The sequence below is a fragment of the Gasterosteus aculeatus genome, chromosome 15, assembly GCF_964276395.1.
Source record: "Gasterosteus aculeatus chromosome 15, fGasAcu3.hap1.1, whole genome shotgun sequence".
Taxonomy (NCBI): domain Eukaryota; kingdom Metazoa; phylum Chordata; class Actinopteri; order Perciformes; family Gasterosteidae; genus Gasterosteus; species Gasterosteus aculeatus.
In genome coordinates, this window is record NC_135703.1 from 9533049 (window position 1) to 9553270 (window position 20222).

The 20222-nt window shown below is 46.0% G+C and overlaps 2 protein-coding genes across 15 annotated transcripts in view; one reads left to right on the forward strand and one right to left on the reverse strand.

The window, feature by feature from the left end:
* LOC120832433 (single-stranded DNA-binding protein 3) overlaps positions 1-15719 on the forward strand; it is a 27933-nt gene extending 12214 nt beyond the window's left edge. Inside the window, exons 5-18 of one of the 13 annotated variants that reach the window (XM_040198694.2) lie at positions 5501-5590; positions 7801-7884; positions 9031-9090; positions 9209-9275; positions 9879-9943; positions 10061-10122; positions 10283-10328; positions 10644-10679; positions 10768-10822; positions 11050-11120; positions 11482-11560; positions 11670-11698; positions 11790-11891; positions 12720-15719. In XM_040198694.2, the coding sequence (XP_040054628.1) occupies positions 5501-5590; positions 7801-7884; positions 9031-9090; positions 9209-9275; positions 9879-9943; positions 10061-10122; positions 10283-10328; positions 10644-10679; positions 10768-10822; positions 11050-11120; positions 11482-11560; positions 11670-11698; positions 11790-11891; positions 12720-12749 (876 nt within the window). In that variant the 3' untranslated portion in view covers positions 12750-15719. Of the gene's footprint in view, positions 1-5500; positions 5591-7800; positions 7885-9030; positions 9091-9184; positions 9276-9878; positions 9944-10060; positions 10123-10282; positions 10329-10643; positions 10680-10767; positions 10823-11049; positions 11121-11481; positions 11561-11669; positions 11699-11789; positions 11892-12719 lie in introns of all 13 variants that reach the window. The other 12 variants (XM_040198692.2, XM_040198687.2, XM_078089538.1 and 9 more) reach the window with 12 other exon arrangements.
* Positions 15015-19976, reverse strand: LOC120832432 (ankyrin repeat domain-containing protein 34B). 2 transcript variants are annotated; one of them, XM_040198685.2, is made up of 5 exons: positions 19839-19976; positions 19082-19297; positions 18565-18747; positions 17751-17967; positions 15015-16802 (listed from the first exon to the last, which is right to left on the reverse strand). In XM_040198685.2, the coding sequence occupies exons 2-5, from the start codon at positions 19292-19294 to the stop codon at positions 16111-16113; spliced, it is 1305 nt and encodes a 434-aa protein (XP_040054619.2). In that variant the 5' UTR covers positions 19295-19297; positions 19839-19976; the 3' UTR covers positions 15015-16110. The 2 variants fall into 2 exon arrangements, with proteins under 2 accessions (XP_040054619.2, XP_077945667.1); XM_078089541.1 differs by lacking the exon at positions 19839-19976 and having other exon boundaries at positions 19082-19799.
* Between the last annotated feature and the right edge of the window lie 246 nt (positions 19977-20222).

Here is a 20222-nt window from a genome sequence, read left to right on the forward strand (position 1 = left end):
TTTCCTATCTCTGCCCTGACCTCCTCCCTCCCTCACCACCATTACTACCGCTGTTCCCGGGAGAAGATTGATTGCCTAATCTAGCTGTTTACCCACAATGCCTAGTCGTGCCGAAGAGGACAACATGAAGAAAAGACAGTTACGGTATTTGAAAATGGAGCGAGTGGGCAAATATCAACATGACGAGACGGGGCGGGTGCTGGAATGGAGGAAATGTTTTCTTTTTAGTTTACTTCAAGTTACCACAGACAAACCTTGCCAAGAATCCAGCATATGAATCATGAACAAAATTATGAAATAAATCACTTTTTTGAGCAAGTTACGTGCAGTCGTCATTTTACGAGCACAAATTTCAGCGCAGGTTTTAGGGGTTGGGAGGGGGCGGGGTCAGCCAATCCTCACACTCGAGCGTTACTTTAAACCGGCGAATCGGCCAACCACAGCCGGAGTCAGGACAAATCCACATTTTGACTGCTCCCTTTTTCTGGTCCGTGAGGGCTTCACAAAGTAGTGTTCAACGTGAAACTGTGCATGCTTACTGTGCGCACACACACAGGGCTACCAGCCGGATCTGCTTTTGGCCTGATATCTCCATGTTTTATAGGACTTTGAGAGTTGTTGATTTAGTTTCAGGGGAAAAACACAAACTTTTTTTGTGTATTTTATAGATTTTATTTTATAATCGGTAACATATAAACATGTTTTTACACATCAGAACGCTCAGACGTTCCCCTTTATTCCCACAGAAAAACATGTCCACAGACAAAGAAGTTACAGTTATTACACGTTTTATCATGGGTATGCCATTTTTGGAGCAGAGGCCAAAAAACAGCCTCAGGGTGCAACTGTTGGACAAGCCCACATTATTCAGCGTGTAAACAACCTGCTATGACTGTTTGTCATGGTTTGTTACATCTGTTTCCATTGCTAGCTACCTGCTGTGGTTTTTACTAACGAAGGCCAAAGCAATATTTATTTCAGTTAAATCAAGAACTCTTATTTCCCCAAAACCTACTTGCTTGCAGGCCGCCTTAACCTCTGGTATGGAAACACTGCAGGACAGGCGTTGTGCTGAAGTTTCTTTAAATATAATGCAGGTTAAGTCAAAGTAATATTCTTGTTCTCATACTTGTATTATTGTCGTTCGGCCTCTCCGGAGTGTTGGCTGTGTGTTTTTTTTTTTTTTTTGTCACGTTGTGGTAGTTTTGAGGAACATCTGGGCTTTCAGAGATTGTGTGTGTGCGTTTGTTTGTGTGACGTGACGGTGAGCCTAGCAGCCCTATCCTGTCGCTCCAGAGCGAAACGCACTGTTTTGACTGGGCCGATAAATTAGCCAGATCGCCACAGTCAGCTACTCCTCCTCCCGTCTCCTCACTCACTCTCTTCTGTCCTCACTCCTTCACCCCTCCTCCTCCCGTCTTCTTTCCATCTCTCTGCGCGCTAAGGACAGCAGGTCAAGGAGACGGTGATGAGTTACATATCAGTGTGAACCAGAATGTAGATTAGTACCCTCTCCAGGCAGACACACACATGCACCGTCCCTTCCGTATCTCCCTCCATCCAGTGTTTATGTCTCTGTCTTTATCCCTGTGAAAGGTATCAGGCGGAGGTCAATAATGTGTTGAGCACTATTGATCCGTCCGGTAGGTCCTATGGGTGAAGGAGGGGAAATGGAGAGGGAGGGATCAATGCTATTCTGTACAGCCACCTGCATACTGTACTGTTCCAGCCAATCAGATCATTAGTCTTTTGTTCCCCGATAGATTGTTCATCAACATTGTGGGTTTCACTAAGGAGGGAACGCAAACACAACATGGCGTCCTCGCAGGGGGCCGCAACTGTGGATTAACACGTCACTGTTGGAATTGTTTTTGCCACAAAGACGCCATTGAGATGAGTCCGTCAGGGAGGTGGTCCAACTAATTACACGGTGCTTTGCGTTGTGTAAATGTGCACAAACAAGTCAGGTTGATTTTTGAGGTTGTTGATTTATGTAGCGTTTCTCGATTAAAATCAGGTGATCTCTTGGTTGCCAACATCTTCGTGTTGCTCGACCAAGAACTGCTAAGGGCGAGAAAAACCCCAACGATAAACAATTGATCATTTTAGATAAGAGATGATCTATAAAAGGTGAATGGTGCTTTTTAGGGCTTTTACTTTTCACAGTATTTTGGAGTCTCTTGAGACTGTGAGAACAGACCGAAACGGCTGCAAAGGTCACTAGCCAGATGTGGAAGTTGTGGTTACACAGCGTGTTATTTTGGTGTTTCTTATGTGTCATTGAAGTGAAAATGGGTGGAATGCTGTCTGAAAATATCAACCAACTATGGAGTGCACTCGTCAGAAAATCAGCCACACTGCGCTCTATTACAATAAGTTCTGTGTTTATAATGTGTGAAAGTCATTATAGATGTTGGTATATTTTCCACATAACCAATGCCAATAGCTCCATCTCTACAGGTTGAAGTGACAAAGTAGTTAAACTCTTATTTTAACTTGATGTTAATGCAGTTTTTTTTTTCCTAATGTTTTATGTTGAACAACATAAATCATTATAACGGCACATAGCTGGTGTGGCTTTTCTTTATATAGTGATCCAGTCTGTATATTATTAAATACAATTCTAGATGAGGATGTGTATTGCATATATTGCCATATTGATAAGCAGAAACACACTTTTTGTGGCTGCGGCGTGCTTTGGCGGCGTGTTTGTGTGCCGCTGCCGAGGAAGGCCATTAAAAGATGGCTTACAGTTTAAACGGTGTAAATATTCCCAGACATTTGAAAATGCGTCCCCTGGGTTTTTATGAACTTTCCACCAGCTCCAATGAAAGACCCGTATTCTTCCCCCTTCTCTCTGCATGTCAGGCATTAAAGCCCCTTTTCAAGTCTCGCTGCCACCCGGCGCTTCCTCCGCGCTATCCTCCCTTTGCAGAACCCTCTCCATACATTCAGGATGAATAATTCAGCTCAACTACCAAACGCTGTGTTCATTATATCATCTAATTAGTGCAGCACTGATGTCTGCTGTGGATTCTTCGGTCTTCAACTTTTCTCTTTGGACAAAGGTGCGGCCTGCCTGGGTGTTGTGAATGCATCAGGAATAACTGTGTTCCTGCACCAATGTCAACAAGGCAAATTCCTGTACATTTATCTACATTCAAGGAGGCGGTCTTATTTTTTTTGACGGTGTTGAGCGGAAAATGGAAAAGTAGATATAGACTATACTGCGGGCGCCAATAAAACAACTAAAAAAAGCTCTGTTTAATCCTTTTTGTTTTTCCCCAGGCCAGTTGGTTTTAATAAAGGCCGGCTGCATACTAAATCCACCTCTACCTCTACGCATGCGTTCAGTTTGCCTTCAGTCTGCAAAACGGGGCTTTCACGAGCAGATAGTTGATCATTAATAGTCTACGACTGTTAATGTGACCAAGTGATTGATTGTGAACAGAAATCTCCCTCCTTTTTCCCCTCGCATATCATTTCTTCCTCTCCGGCCTTCCTCTTGCATCTTCTCTCGCTCTTGTGCTCTCTCTCCCCTCGGTTTCGCTCTCTCTCTCTCTCTCTCTCTCCGGCATCTTCTTATTCTCTCTCTCTCTGCGCTCCTGGAGCGGGGGATGCCAGGGGGACAGAGTGCAGATAGGACCTGTCTCCATAGCAACAGCTTCTGCAAGCTGCTGACACCCTACTGGGGGTGGGTGGTGGTGGTGGGGGGGGGTGTAGTACAGGGGTTGGGGCAAAGGAAGGTGCGTGCGTGCGTGCGTGTGTGTGTGTGTGTGTGTGTCAGCGCTGGGAAAAATGAGTGAGGGGGGTCAATAAGAGGAGAAAAGTGTGCAGAAGACGAGATGATAGGGAGGAAGGGCGGGGGGGTCGGAGGAGGAGGAGGAGGAGGAGGAGGAGGAGAGAAAGAGGCAGCCGACCCGGCTTCTTCCCCAGGGACTCAGTGGCCTGCTCATGTTCACTAGCAGAATTAGCATAAAGATGGGGGGAGGTGTGTGTGTGTTTTCCTCTTGGTTTTAATTTGTGTTGGTTTTCAGATAGTCGGGAGAAGAAGGGCAGCGAATATGTTTGTGTACATGCGTGTAATTGGCAATGCGCTTCGTGGTCTATGCATACAGTGCGTGTCACATGGATGTTGTGTGTTGGTTAGGTGTGCGTGCTGGTGGAACGGTTTGTGTGTGTTTGGGGGGGGAGGGGGGGGACCCTCCCCTGGGTCTTAAACCCCTCCCTGTTCTGGTCCTGTAGCCTGTGGTTCTCCCCTGTCTGCCTCTCTGTGCTGCCGGGCTGCACTTTATGAGCCTGTGATGCAACTCTTTGTGTGTTCCTGTGTGTGTATGTTTGCACGCTTATGTGCATGTGTGTGTTTGTTCCGGCGTGCTTATGTAAGCACTCTGAACACGCGTCTTGGTCTGTGTGTTGACAAGAATACAGTTATATCATATTTAACTCCCGGGCTAAATCCTTCTCTACTAGTCGTCTAGTTTAATTCTTCTCATATGGTTTGATCGACCTGAAGGGGATTTGAAACTAAGTTAGTTTATGTGTTACTATGATCAGTTTTTGGGCCCTTATCTCAATCGGAGTCCTTTTTTCTAACATTGGACATCTGCCAATAGCAAGTCAGAGGCTATACTTATATTTACTTTAATGTTGAATCTGATACATTGAAATAAGAATTGGAGCCTTCCAAATTCCGCCCACATGATTTTTGACGAGCTTAATCAACAAAACAAATCACATTTCGAAAACTATAAAGTTGCTGAACTCTGAATTTTTGCCAGCATGTTTTTCTTGAGTTAGATGTGAAATGATCAGCTGGAGAGAATAAACAGCTGCATTTGTGGAAACTACAGAATCACTCTCCACTGTCCAATGTATTCCAGCTCACAGAATCTAGTTATTCGCTGATGACATGTTGCTTTATTTCTAAGTATTGTAAATCCATTGATCAATTTTAGTGTTGATGGTGTTTCCGCATCATCCAAAGATTTAGTTCTGATTAACCGTTTGTCGACTCAAAGTCACACTGATTTTATTTAAAAAAAAGAGAAATCTGCAGGGTTCAGTGAAAACCCCAAATATCAGAGGTAATACTTCTGCTACTTCTGGTAATACAACTGCCAACTTCTTTTCTTTTTCTTTTTTAAATGCGATGGGCCAAAACGGATACTAAATATAATCAGATGAATGTCATGGCTTGTAGATTCTTGAGGTTCTTGACTCGTATCGCTCTGTAGATCTCCGCTTTGTGGCGCTGAAACTTCATGGATGTTCCTTCCAGATGAGCTTCTCCTCACACTGGATGACACTTTGGGCAGAGGTTTGCTCCTATTGCAGGTGCAAACACTGCCCCCTATAGTAATATTTTGGCCAGTGCATCATATCACTGTAGAGCAGATGGAGGGGGAGAGAGAGACACACACACACACACACACACACACACTTTGACACTTTGACACACAAAAACACCACATTTAATCACAGCACTTGTGTGTTACAGAGCGCAGCTGCGGCGCCCAGCCCTGTGATGGGCAACATGCCGCCCAACGATGCCATGCCAGGCGGTCCCATGCCCCCGGGCTTCTTCCAGGTACGACTTACCCCCTTCTGTCGCCGTCCTCTTCGCCCCTCCATCCCCTCCGGTGACACCCATCTCTGCCGGTCGTTTGAACAGCATTTGCATTTTCTTAAAGTTCAAACTCCGGCACCTTGATGTGGTGTATTGTATCTGAAAGAACTGTATTCTTCTTTCACCCAGTTATGTTTTTAAAACAAAGAAGAATTTACACACATTCGAAACCATCAACTCTGAAAGAGACACACAAAGTTTAATTTTTTTTCTGTAAAAACACTCAGAAAAGGCAGAAGCTGTAGAACATCAGTGGATTTTTAATATATACACATCAATAGCCTGATAATACGTCACCTCAGTCAAGGTCTAGTAATGTAGTTCCTCATTCTAAAATCGACAATCGCGCTTCTTCAGATGTCCCCATCTCAATTCCTTTCCTCCCACTTGTTTTCCCCACATTCCTCCAAACATTGTTTATTCCACTCTCGCTGTTCACACCCACCAACGCCTCGGACGCTCACCCCGCTCACTCATCTGTGGCTCGCTCTTGTCGGGCCCGACCGACCTGTGATTCAACCATCCCGTGTTCATCGTCTCCCCACACCCCTGCGTCCCTGTCCCCTGCGTCACCGTCTCCATCTCTGAGCCGTCTCGGCTCTGTGAAGGGAAAGGTGTTTGTGTGGGAGACGGCTGTCTGAAGAGCGGAGAGAATGAGACGCCCCACAGACGCATACGCAAACACGGGCCGGCCTACCAGCGCCGTCCACAAACAAACCAACACACACACACACACAGAGACACACTCCTGTGAGGCAGTGGTGTGATGGACAGCGCTGGCATTTGGCAGGAGGCGCGATAAGGTGGAGAAGAGTTGGGGAGAGGAAAAAGCGAGTGACGCGATTGCGGGAGAGAGCGAAGGGTGGAGAGGAGTGAAGAAAAAAAAAGCAAGGGGGAATGTGAAAGATCCGTGGCACCAGGATCGTGGCCCAGTGTTTGTTTCTGTGGCTACCGACCACTCCATTGTTTGCTTGCTTAGAGAGCGAGGCAATGTGCTGAGAGGATGGGAGGAGGCCGGGGGGGGGAGATTAGTGAGAGTACGACTGTGAATAAGCACGGGGAAGGGCTGGGGGAGAGATGGTGAGGAGAGACACATGGACGTGCTATTTATAACATCGGTGGGGGAGTGAGATCGGGTTGAGGGTTTGTGTGTGTTTGTGTTTGCGTGTTGTGTTCAAGGGACCTGGTTGTAGCGGAAAGCTCTGATTGTTTGCTGCAAATGCGGCTCGTCTTAATGGTTCGTTGAGTCTTTTCTGTTGCCACACTGAAGGTGAGCGCTTGCCTCGTTGTGTACCGCAAACAACATATTGTTGGATATCCAATGATAACCTGTCGCTTGTTGCGTTCTTTTGAGAAAAGATGCTGCAGCATCTGTACAAAGTGACTACATTTTTATTTAAATCCAAATTGGTACATTCAACGCATGTTCTTTCTTAATCGATTTAAATGTGGTGCTTGCATTACTTGTTAAATTGTTCTTTTCTGGTTTTTAAAATTGTTGACATTTTATAGAAAAAGAGCAGCCGAGTTTACTGACCGCTATGAGGGCGGAAAAGACGCTGCTGCATAGTGAGTTATTTATTAGGGGTCGTTGACCTCTTGTCAGCGTTAACACAATTGTGTCAGAGGAGCTCGGGGGTTGCATTCTTTAACTGAATTCGTCTCACAACCACCAATAAAAAAAAAAGAAGAGGAAAAAAAAACTCCCGACTGTAATTTCATTGTGATCAGTAACATCTTTGTGGCCTTTTGGCCTGAAGTTGCCACTAGTGCCTGTCCTGCTGCTTCCTGTCCCGTTGCACTGAGGCTTTGCCAACACTGCCCCCACGTGGCCGATGAGCAAACTGCATCCGGTCTTTTGACCCGATGGTCCCAACGGTGATCTATTGCATCCGATCCAATGTCTTTGCAACCCAGCAAAGTAAACGTTTCTGTTCGGTGCTCTCGACCAAAAGGCAAATACAAACTGTTGGGCGTTGGCTTTTAATTCTGTTTCTTTTGTTGAGGAGTTGTTTAACTTGCTCCTCTTCTTCCTGCTGCGTCTAAATACTCCCCGCTGACCCCTCCTCCCTTCACTCTGCTATTTTTTATTTTGTATCGGGTAATTCCTCCAGGTGTAAAGCCCACTTTGGGGGCCCTCCCCGCTCTGATATCCCTCTTCTTTCTTAAAGGGACCACCTGGCTCTCAGCAGTCCCCCCACGCACAGCCCCCCCCACACAACCCCAGCAACCCCATGATGGGACCCCATGGCCAGGTAAGAAACTCTTTCTCTCAAACACCCTGCTCTCTTTTGTTCCCACTAAATCGCCCCTCCCCAGTCCTCCACACACACACACTTTTCCCTACTCTCACGCTCTCCCTCTCTTGCCTTCGAGCCCCATTAGCTTTACTTTTGTCCCAGCTAACTCCTCGTAAATTTGTAGGCCCCGCCGGTCCCTCCCAGCTTCTTCTTTCATGAAAGCCCAGCATCCAGAGGCAGCAGGGCCCGCTCCTCTCCCGGGCCAAGAGTCTGTAGCCCCTGTGTGGGATGAATAATTCACCCCCCCTCCCAACAGAGCAGCCTGTGGGGGGTTGTATCTGCTATCTGCTCCTCCTCCACTCGTAACACACACACACACACACACACACATGCTGAAATGCACAGTGTCCCTCCCTCTCCGCTGTTCACTTGTTCTTGCACCGTATAAATAAAGCAGGGGACAGGCGCTATGGCCACCCATATATGCATAGAACACAGGGGTACACGTATGTACTCCCACGACACACACGTATGGAAAAAGAGTTCCACACAAGCCTCCAACTAGATAAGAAAGTAATCAAGATATTCAGCAGTAATGAACTTCCATCCCGAGTTGGCGCGTGTTTCAGCGCTCGTCCAGAGCGGTAGCTACAGATGCCACTTAGGAGTTTGTAAAGCTAATCTCTGCCCATCAACTGCGGCGACACGGCTCTTCATTCTTGTGGTTTCTGGTTTCCGTCTTGTGTGCGCGGGAGAGTGTGGACATGCTTCCTCTAAGGCTCGTGGACGGTGTTGTTGGCCTGACCACAGGGCGAATCGGCTTACAGCGCAGCGAGAGCAGGCCGGGTGTGCGGGGAGCCCAGTGAGCGCTGTGTTACACACACACACTAGCTTTGTGTGCGGGCAGGTTAACGTGTATTGCACAAAATAATTATTGTAACGGCGTTGTAGAACAAATTGTATTGCTGGGCGGATCTGTTGATCTTTCAGTGTCATCTTCCATCCTCCAACTACACTGTGTCCATCTGTGTGTCCTCAGTGCGTCTCCGGTTTGAGAGCTCTTCGATTTACCAATAATGAAAACCTTGTTACCCCACCTCTTCCTCCTCCTCCTCCCTACACCCCCCGCTTCTCCCTTCCTTCCTCCATTTCCCTCTGCAGCCTTTCATGTCACCACGGTATCCAGGTGGACCACGCCCCTCACTCCGAATGCCAAATCAGGTACATGCAGTTTAAAAAAAAACATTTCTGAGACACTGTTATTGTTGAGAATCTGTGCTGAAGAAGTGGGAAGTTGAGTCATTTTTTCAATCAGTTTCCGCGTCTGGTCTTTCCTCAGCCCCCGGGGGGGATCCCTGGATCTCAGCCGCTCCTGCCAAACAGTTTGGACCCGACAAGACCGCAAGGTAATGCTGGTGCAGCTCTCCTGGTCCAAACCCCAGTTCCGTATTTTGAAGTATGTTCCTTGTTGTATTGTAGGGCTTGTCTATAATAGAGGGTGACTCTACAAGAGCTGTAACTAATGGTGCTCTTCATAATCTTGAGTAATTCTTCAACTAAGCGTTACTTCTAAAGTTTCACTTTCCTCCACACAGGACAGCAGGGAAGACCGTTTTATATAAAAAATGTATATTCATTTTCTATATAGAATTGTCAGACATATTGTCATCATACAGGTTTTTTTTTATGGCACTTACATTTTTTTGTTTGACACTGTATATTTAATGACTCCTATTATTTTGATAGAAATTGGGGGAATCTTTCCTGTTTGGGATGTAATATCCGTGGGTGTGTTCGTCTCAGTGAGGGAGGGGTCGTGGTGATTTGGCTGCAGATTACATCTTCAGGGTCCGGCTGGTTGCAACTAATGGGATGAGGATTAAGCGTTGTCTGCGGCCCGTCTTAATTCCTGCCTTTAAGAGAGTGGCCATATGTGGATTTACACAAACCGCGCGCTGTGTCATGTGCGTCACATTTAGTTTGTGACTTCTGTTTGTCTGCTCCGGCAGGACATCCTAACATGGGCGGACCGATGAGGATGAACCCTCCTCGGGGAATGGCCATGGGCCCACAGGTACAGACACGCTTATTTATTCAGCCTTGAATGTAAATTTGACTCTTTTGCTGCAAATAAAACAATCGGTTGTCTCGTTAAATGTTCGAACAATGCTTTTAACGTTTTGTCTTACAGAATTATGGAGGTATGAGGCCTCCTCCTAACTCCATGGGCGGCCCGATGCCAGGAATGAACATGTGAGTTAAAACGTCGAGCCTTTGTGTCTCATTGCAGTTTAATCTCTGCTTTTAGTTATTTATGTCCCCTTTTCACTTTACACCATTTTATCTCTACCCGTTTGTCTCATTTGTCTCTTCCCTTCATTCTTCTCTTCCTGCGCTTGTTGCTTTGCATCAGGGGTCCCGGAGGAAGAGGGCCTTGGCCAGGACCTAATGCTAACTCTGTGAGTCAGAAGGCCTCGTCCTTTATACATGATCACATGAAGATTGCAAAGTAAAATACAGATAGAATGCAGTAGATTTCACTCTGTAATTCGTTGTTTTGAGGCATATTTAGTCCATTGGTCAGTTTTATCAAAGGATACTTGTGACTACCGTTCCTCCTTCGCAAGCCAGTCAAGCGGCACACTTCATTGCCGCAGTTCGCAATTGTAACGGTTATTACAGGCGTGTTGTGTTAGCGTGTAGTGCAGCCTGTATGTGTTCCCATTCAGCATCCTCTGAGCCTCGGATCCCATTCTGTTTATTTCCCCCTGCAGATAGCATACTCCTCCTCATCTCCAGGAAACTACGTGGTGAGTGCAAATCTGTCCAAAACGAGAGCAGTTCTCCCGCATACATGTAGAACTGAACTCATGTTCTGATAACTGATTGTTCCCCCAGGGCCCCCCAGGCGGAGGAGGTCCACCTGGAACTCCCATCATGCCCAGCCCAGGTGGTGCGTCACCAAACTGTGTCCCCAGCACGAACACTATTTTCATAAATGGACATCTCATTTCTTCTCACAAAAACAAGCATGAGCCCCATCAGCCAATTATGTTTTCATGTCTATTTTGCATTTCACCATTTTATTTTTTCAATATTATCTTTGTAATTACTGATCAACATCATCTCTCTGTATCGTCCAACTAAAGGTTTTGTTTTGTCTTTTTTTTTCTCCTTAAGATTCTACTAACTCGAGCGAAAACATCTACACAATGATGAATCCTATCGGACCGGGCGGCAACAGACCCAATGTGAGTCATCATGTTAACAAATGGCTCCGTGACGGGGCTTCAATGATAGAACTTTCCAGGCTCGAAACGGTTTCAGAAAAGTGCAGATTGATTTCAGGTTTAAAATTATGAATGTTGTTGAAATGATTTGTTGCCCACAAAAACGAATCCACCTTTTAAATGATGTTTCAAACCACATGATCACTGGGCTGGTCTGCAAGTCTGCATTAGAGAAACAAAATGCTGCCAAAATCGACAGGAAATAACCCGGGAAGAATAAATGGAAGAATGTACTTCACCCCGAGCCGAGGAAACCACCGACATCAAACACCAAAACAATATTGCCCTCATTTACAAGGCTCGCTCTCCATCTTGTCACCAGTTCCCTATGGGACCTGGGCCTGACGGGCCGATGGGAGCTATGGGAGCCATGGAGCCGCACCACATGAACGGATCACTAGGTGGGTTTAAACGCACTCGGCTATCCAGCTAAAATGAGAAGAGCTAAAACTGTGTTTTATTATTCAGCAAGTAAACCTTGAAATTGAGCTGTTTGTTTCTCCTCCTCAGGGTCTGGGGATATGGATGGGTTGCCAAAGGTGAGTAAAACTTTCCATTTCCAGAAGCTTCCTGTTTGCCGACTGTTCTTGTATTTATAATCGTTTTTGTTTCTACACTTCACTCCTTCAGAGCTCCCCGAATAACATGGGGGGCATGAACAACCCTCCCGGAACGCCGAGAGATGACGGCGAAATGGGCGGAAACTTCTTGAACCCATTCCAAAGCGAAAGTGTAAGTAGAGCGAATGACTGTCATCTCACGACCCTTAACAGTTACCCTTGACCCCATGACAAACCAGTGCAAGAATGCAAGCAGAGGGTTCGCCTCATTCTCTTCTCACCTGATCTCAGAATAGTCGTAAAGCAGTTGGGACTAGAAGTCTTCAGTTTGTACAAAATATGAATCCAATTTGTCACTGAGCCATACGAGCCGTTCCCATCCAAGTCATTTTGAGAAAAGTAGACTCCATCAAAGGCACAAATCGCACTTGTGAATACGGACCTTAGCAGACTTTTATTCCAAGAGCGGCACTTCTTCTGAAAGTGGTAACAATCTAAAGAGAAAGTTCATTGTAAAAAGTAGAGCTGTAACGAACATCTGATGTTCTGCTTGCATTGAAGCCATTTACTAATCACTTAAAATGCATTTCACATGCATTGTATACCCTCTGTATCAGTGATCAGCTGATGGACACAAGTGCCTAGTCTGCTTTGTTTATTCGTTGTATCCCAGGAAAGGGCTTTCCAGCTTTACGGCTAAAGTAGTGGCTGAAGTTTTATACGCACAACAGGTGGAGGGCCGCGCTGTGTTCCTCCACCGGGGCCACAGCCTGCAGTTCAACCTGAGCTCTAATGACTCGATTCAACGAGTCAGCCGTAAAGCTGGTAGCCATTCAAAACATTTCAAAATAAGAGCTCTTTCTATTTCTGATGCTGTTGATTACTTGTATTCAGTGTACTGGAGCCTTGTTGCGCCCCCTGGTGTTTACATGTTGTCAGTTACATATCCACTCATCTTTTCCCTCCTCCCCCCCCCCCCGCTCCCTCTCTCTCTTTTCAGTATTCACCCAACATGACGATGAGTGTGTGATTTTATTTTTTCCTTTTTTGTATTTTTCTTTACCCCCCTCTCCGCCCCTATTTTGAATCCCTACACCTTATTTTTTTTATTTTGTATTATTTCTTTTTCCCCTCCAAAACAATCCTTATTTCACCTCGGATTGGATCCGCTCCCCTCCTCACGCACACACACACACACACACACACACACACACACACACACACAAAAACCCTCTGCCCCCTCCCCTCCCCCCTTCCTCTTCTGACTGGGGAACTCTATGGCCACTCAGCCCTCTGGCACGGCCCTGGAGCATGCTGGGACTCTAACCAAGACGGGCCCTCCTGGAGCATGCAAGATGGCCTCCGGTCTGAACAGGAAGCAGTCACAGGGCAACAGGAAGAGCCTCCTCTCTGACTCCGGCCCCGGCCTCCCTGGCTTCCTGTCAGGTTCTAGACAATGAGCGAGGGGAGGAGGACAAACTGAGAGAGCGGCGGGGGGGGAGGAGGAGAGCGAGAGAGGAGACTGGACAACGCAGCTGCCCCGTGAAGACGCAGAGTTAGTTCTTTTAGCAGCTGCCTGGAAATTTCTCAACCACGACTTTGGACTTTTTATCACGATCGTTTTAGTTGCCGTTCGTCCCGATGGGTTCAGTTGAGGGTTGGATGAAACGACCCCCCCCCAACCCCCCCACATTGTTTACTCTGTGTGTACATTTTTACCAGAGATGTTGTGATGATCAGTGAACTTTGTTCCCCCTCATTTTTTTGTGTATGTATTGTATCGATGCTATTTTTATTATTGTATAATTGTTATTGATAATAATGGTATGATTATTTTAAGGTTAGGTTCTAATTTCTGCTGTTTCTAAGGGCACATTATTATGATGAAGACAGCACATGTGCAAACAAATCAGAAATCATTTGCTGTGTAACATGCGGCTCCGTGTGAGCACACTGCCCCCTGCAGGTAAGATCTCATCATCTCGGTACTGATTGGCCTTCTTTTTTTCTTTCTCTGTTTTAGCAACCGTAAAACATATTTTTAACTCCTTGTTCAAAATCCAAACCAGAAGAAGCGCCTCCTGTTTTAGTAGCTTCCATGCAGTGAAATGCACAGCTCTATTTATTTATATACTTTAAATTTGTCTTATGAATAATTGTTACTTTTTTTAAAGTGTTATCCCTGTTATGTTTTTTTTTTTTTTTTTGTTAATTGCAGAACTAGTAGCAACTGTAAATATGCAGACCAAGTCAGCAGCGTCGTCTCATCTGTTTGACATCATTAGACACACTTTCTGAGCCCTAAAGGTGCTGAAGTCCCCCCCCACCTCCCCAACACACACACACACACACACACACACCGATTCATGCTGCTTCCACTAAAGCCGCCCACTAAGGTCCGCGTCCCCTCTGACATGCGCTCGGCCTGCGTTCTCATCTCTGCTGAGCTGTAGTGAGCAATTGTTTTCGTTGACAAGTCCTCAACACACTGTGATGTATGTCTGTGCTTTATGGAAATTTGCTTTTACACACCTGATGATGGGTTTAGACTGCAGACGGGCTGTCACTCATGCGGTGCTCCTACTGAAAGGTCGTCTGGCTCTCTGCTGATCAGTTTGTTTGTTTTTGTGACGGAGCAAAGCAGGAAGAAGAGCGGCTCTGTAGACTGTAACCATCGTCCTCCCTCTGCCTCTTTCTCAGCTTCCCCGACGGGCCAGCACGCCACCCTCTCCGATTTATTTTTTGTACAACTCTCACCTTCTTCACCATCTTGGGATTTCATTTTCTTGTAAATACTGTAAAATGCATTTTGATATCATTGACATGTTTTGATATTTTCAAATCACGGCAGCAGTTGATCAGAAACGTGCTGATTCGTGGCTGCGTGTTTGTTTGTCCAGAGACGGTGTGTCTTTTGATAAGCATCAGAAACTGAAGCTGCTATAGACTATTATGCTATTTCACCTCGTCACAGACGGACGCGGTCGCGCGTGTCAGAGCAGGATGGGGTCACGCCGGCTGAGGGACGACCATTTCTGAAGTGGGTGTGTTTGATCGCCTTTAGCTAACTCACTGTCACACACATTTCCTCAAGGAATCGTTTAATTAAACACGATTCTCGTTCAGATGTCTCTCTCTCTCTCTCTCTCTCGCAAATAAAGCCCCCCCCCCCCAAAAGAAGGGGCATATTGTTCACTGTTTAACAGGATTTGCAGGAACCAAACCAGAGTACCGTTTTTCGTAATCAAACTCACTCACGTCTCACTCTGATAAAAGTGCGTTTATCTTCCCTCTTGACCTGATTGAAAGCGACACACCAGGGACCAGAGTAAAGACTTTACTAATGAAGGATTTTTTTTTTTAATCTATTTAAAATGGGCTGAGGAGGAAAGTTTTTGGAAAGTAAAGCAGGGACAGGTGTGTTCTGGTGGCTGAGCAGAGGTAGAGAGGAACAGGCCTTTCCTTCCCTGTACTTTTGAAATACTGTTGTATAAAATGCAGTCAAACTTCTCTCTCTTTCTGTCCTGTAAGTAAAACCGTCACAACGTTGATCATTTCTGTATTTCTATTGTGCTGATGTATAATACTGTAACATTCAGGGGTAGGGAGGGTAAAGAGAGGATTTCTTTTGGGGGGAGTAAAGAGTTTTTCTGTTCAGTTCCAAATTTTTTCCTCTTGATGACAAAGCAGTATTGAATATGAGGCAGTCTGTCCTTGGGGAGTTGCTTTGTATCTCATGTTAGGGTAGTTTCAGATCCTAAATGTCTCGTGTAGTAAAATGAGAGGTTCCTTCTTCGTATGTTTCTTTATATTGTAAAGTTTCTTTAGACAAAAAAATGTTGCTTATTGGAAAAAAGGTGGGAAAACTGCATTGGTAATGTATTTTCTTTTTGCTTTTCTTTTCATTTTCATCAAGTTGTCAGTTGTTTTTGCCTGTGTCCCCCTTGTTGTAGATACATATTAAAAACAAATAAAATGACTTCACTCCTTTTGCCATGAACATGCACGTCTCTTACTGGTTCCATTGAAGTTATTTCTCAGCATGAGAATACAGACTATAAGCGCTCAATGTCCCAGAATTTGACCTTTTTAAAGACAAAAATTTGAATAAGCCTTCAGACTGCTGGGATATGAAAGCTCTGAGGGGTCATAGCTTACGTGCTTAAAGGTCACAGTTTTATGAAGCTGTTTACTTTTATTTATGCCCTTTTTAAGATTACAAATATTTACCTATTAATCAGTCAAAATGATTTAATCTGCACTTCTGAAATAGCATTCACAATGATTTGGGGATCTTTGGGATCTATTTGAAATCATTTCTTCAGCTGGAGTTTTCAAACCCGTTTAATGCTTTTGCCTGTCAGAGAACCACATTCTTGAGGGATGAGGGCCTAAAGGATTTCTCCTACTCCCATCTGCTCGAGCTGTACCGAGTGGCGACGCAGCGCTCGCTTGCTCCGGTCGCTGCCGGCGGAGGAGGTGAGCGACAGCCGGGGGAGCACCGCCGGTCTCGCGGACCCTCTGGAGGAAGAGGAGGGTGGGGAGGAGCCGGGAGGTTGAGGCAGAAACACCATTCTCCTGCTTTCGGAGGTGGAAACCCGGGTCGGGACCCGGAGGTGTGGGTGGTCGGCCAAGGGCGGCAGGTGGAGCGCAGTGACTGAAGGCAGGGTGTTCCTGCGAAGTTGGGAGTGATGGAGCAGTGTCGAACCTCCAGGTGCGAAGGACCTCTGGGGGTCCGGCCTGCTTTGGCCGCCCTGAGGCGACCTCCCCTCTGCGGGGGAGAGGACCGACTGAGAGAGCCTGGGAAGAAAATCCTCCCTGCAGGCGTCCTCTGTCTCTCCCTCAAGTCTCTTTGGCCTCCTTTGAACCCCAGACCGAGGACAACGTGGCTCCTCGTCTCCTCTCCTCTCCCTCCTTGGATCTTCTCTGTCCGCCTCCTCCTGCAGCCTCCTCTCCCTCATTCCCTCCTCGTAGGTCCGGTTCAGACAGGCCAGGTTGTGAACGGCCAGCCACGGTTCAGATAACACTCTGTGTCTGGCCGGTGGGAGGCTGCTGCTGCTGCTGCTGCTGCTTCCTCTTTGGCCTGGGTAAGGTGAATGAGACACAGGCAGTGAGTGACCGCATCATGCACATCTCTCAGTTTATTTACAGTATAAACCATTTAATGTAAAACAAGAAGCACCACCAACTAAAAGAAGAAAAACATCAGTCTGTATTTCATCAATATCGTTATATCAAATGTTAGCGCTTTCAGAGGACTGACTATTCCATGACCTGTAACGCATCCATGCGATTTATCACAAGTAAAAAAAAAAACACTTCAAATTCAAATTATTTTCTTGCCATAAAAGCTCCCACCAGTCAATCTAAGCGAAGGGCGACACCCTCATCATAATTCAGCACCACGAGTTGGCCGCACCTCACCCCGACAACACGTTTTCATCTCGTCTCCTTGGGACGGAGCACTCAGCTAATGACTTCAACCACGAGGAATTAATTCTCATCTGTCTGGACTTGTCTTTGTTAAGCATTGCTGTGGCGTATCCAGGAGGGGCACGCCGTCTGCATACCGAGTAGCCTGCTGTTGATGGTGCAGATCACACAACCCCCCCCAAAAAAAGAAAACCGGGCACAATGTTGCTCACCAGGTTCTTACAGGTGTTGTCCTTTTAAAGGGCCTTACTCGTGTTCTCTATGTAGTCAGTTTTCTGTGGTTTTGCATGTTTTAGCTAAATGACTTAAGTATACTTTCCAAGGTTTTTTGATTTATTTTTTCAAATGTTTTTCTCCTTTCTGATTATTTAGTACAGTGTGAAATTCAATAAATTCAATAAAATGCCTGCTTTTATTTTTCCTCAGTTGTGTGATTCAGGCTCTCAGTGGAATTCAAATCACGCAAAGACGGTGGGACTTGTACAAAAATGAAAGTGAACGTTATATTCACTGCGATCCGTTACATAAAGTCCCAAGTACCTCAGTTGGCAGCGTACTTGAACGGATCGAAGCCATACCAACAATCAGCATCGCTCACCAGCTGCTCTGAAGTTGAAGACGCTTTCTCCCTCGGGTGAGTTGGGCGATCCGGTCGTCAGGACGACGTCCGACGGGGACATGCAGGACGCCGGCGAGTTGTCCGGACACGGAGGAACGTTCAGGTAATGCCTGGTGACCGGCCCTCCGTTCCCCCCGATCTCTGTGGCGATGATGATGATGTCACGACCTCGGGCCCGGCAGGCATCCACCAACACCTGAAGCACACAGTGGATTTGGGGTTTCATGGGCCAAGTTCTGGTAATGAAACTACTGTTTGTATTGTCGAGTACCTACACATTTGAACTACTTTCATGTTAATCATTTGACAAGATTTTTCTTCATACCACTCAGGAATCAGGAATCAGGAAACATTTATTAGCCAAAATATGTCAAACATACAAGGAATTTGTCTTGTATGGAGGAAAAACAGTTTTTTTGAAAAGAGATACTTTAGTTGAGTTTTTATGTTACTTCGTACTTTTATCTTAATGTATCTCAGAGGGGAATATTGTACTTTTTACTGCATTTACTTTTATGATTTTTAAATATAAAACTCAGTTGATACACTGCGATGCCTTGGTCCAGATTGAAAAACCCCAAAAGCACATAAATAGGTTGAAATAATCTCCTTGACGTACTTCCCTAATTGAAACATTCCTAACAGATGAATGTACAATGTACCTCTTACATCACTTCTGGATTGATCCTGAATTGTTGAGTATTTCTGCGACATTAACATGCATGCAACATGCATCTTTATTTTGCACCACTTTTATTCTCCATCTCCACCCGTCTCCCCCAAATGCACCGACCTTCAGTGTGGGCCGGTGCTGTGCGTTGATGGCGTACACCAGCGCTGAGGCGCCGGAGTAGTCCTCCATGCCGGGGTCGGCTCCTGCTGCTATCAGGCAGGACGCCACCTGAGCTCCTGTCCGCTGCACGCATGCGTACATGAGGGCAGTGCGTCCAGCTCGGTCCCGTGCGTTTGGATCCGCCTGATCGGTCCACGCGGGAGGTCAGTCGATGGAAGACGACAACTGAGCAATGCCTCGGTCTGTCTCTCAATTTGGCTTGTTAGTGAATCATAAGCTACAGGTTACGAATAAATGTCATCTGGTTATATTGACGCTTTAATCGCACATGAGATATGAAATGATAAAATCAATAATTATATTGCCTTTGTGTGGTATTCTACAGGGTGGAGCACCCAAGCAGAGCTGGAAACATCAGGGACCTGTTTACTATGCACCGGTACCGCATACCTCTCTTACTGGACGATCACATTTATTATGCATTCGAAATTGCAAATGTTCCTCACTGCAGACTGACCTTGTTGAGGAGCAGATAGGTGAGGAGTTTCACCGCTTCACGCCCAGCAGGCTCCCCCCTCATGGCTTTACAGGCAGCCAGGAGAGGGGTCTCTCCTCTGGGGTTGCACCCGTTGACCTGAGCTCCACCTTCCACCAGCAGGCGGACCAGGCGAAGTTTACAGGAGGCTGCCGCGCTGATGAGGGGGCTGCTGTCGGAAAGGGGGTCTGCCATGGCCTGTCAGGTGAAGGAGAGTCCGATCATCATTGTCAACAACAACAACCATATTACATTATTCAAATCGCAACGGCAAAACAGCTTAAACCGCTGCCCTGGGCGTGTTTTGCCTGCTGTGTAAAGAATCAATAATAATGAAATTCTACTGACATTATTCATTTATCAGTTTTATACAATTCAACTAATGAAAAGACATGTTTAGGAAGACTGTCCGTTGTCTTATTTGAACCGGCAATAAAAAGTAAATGCATCATTATACTTAACAGGACTGGAAGCAAATGTGGTTATTTGATATAGATCCAAGTCACATTTATTGTGTGTCTGACGGGAAAAAAAACGTAAAGGCTGCAGATGTTGTTGAAACGTTTGTATATTGGAGACTTTATCATACCGTTACTGACATGGCAATAAAGACTCACATACACATCACTAGTAGTGAACATTGAACTCACCTTGTCAGTGCTTCCTTCTCTACAAACAAGAAGCAGTAATCCTGAATTTATTCCCATGAAGCCATTATCTTATTCTGTGAAAGGTTTACCTTTGCTCTGGAATGAAGTGTCCTGATATCGGTGGCCTGCAGCAAACAGCAGAACAGAAAGTAAGAGGATAGTAACTGTCATCTTCTCCCCCTGTCTCTTTGTGTCCCTTTGTCCCTCCTGTGTCCTGATCCGTCCCTTCCGTACCCGCTGGGTTGAGGGGAGGTTCAGTCCCACGGCGGTGTGTTCAAAGTGGAAATGGATTTGAGCCCAAAATGTCACCTGTTGCAGACGCGGCGCTACAAAGACCCAGACGCCCTTTGATATGAGTCAGCTTTGAACAGTTCTCATCTGCCTTGTGACAAACGTCAGCTTCAAACACTCGCAGATGACACACACACACACACACACACACACACACACACACACACACACACACACAGACA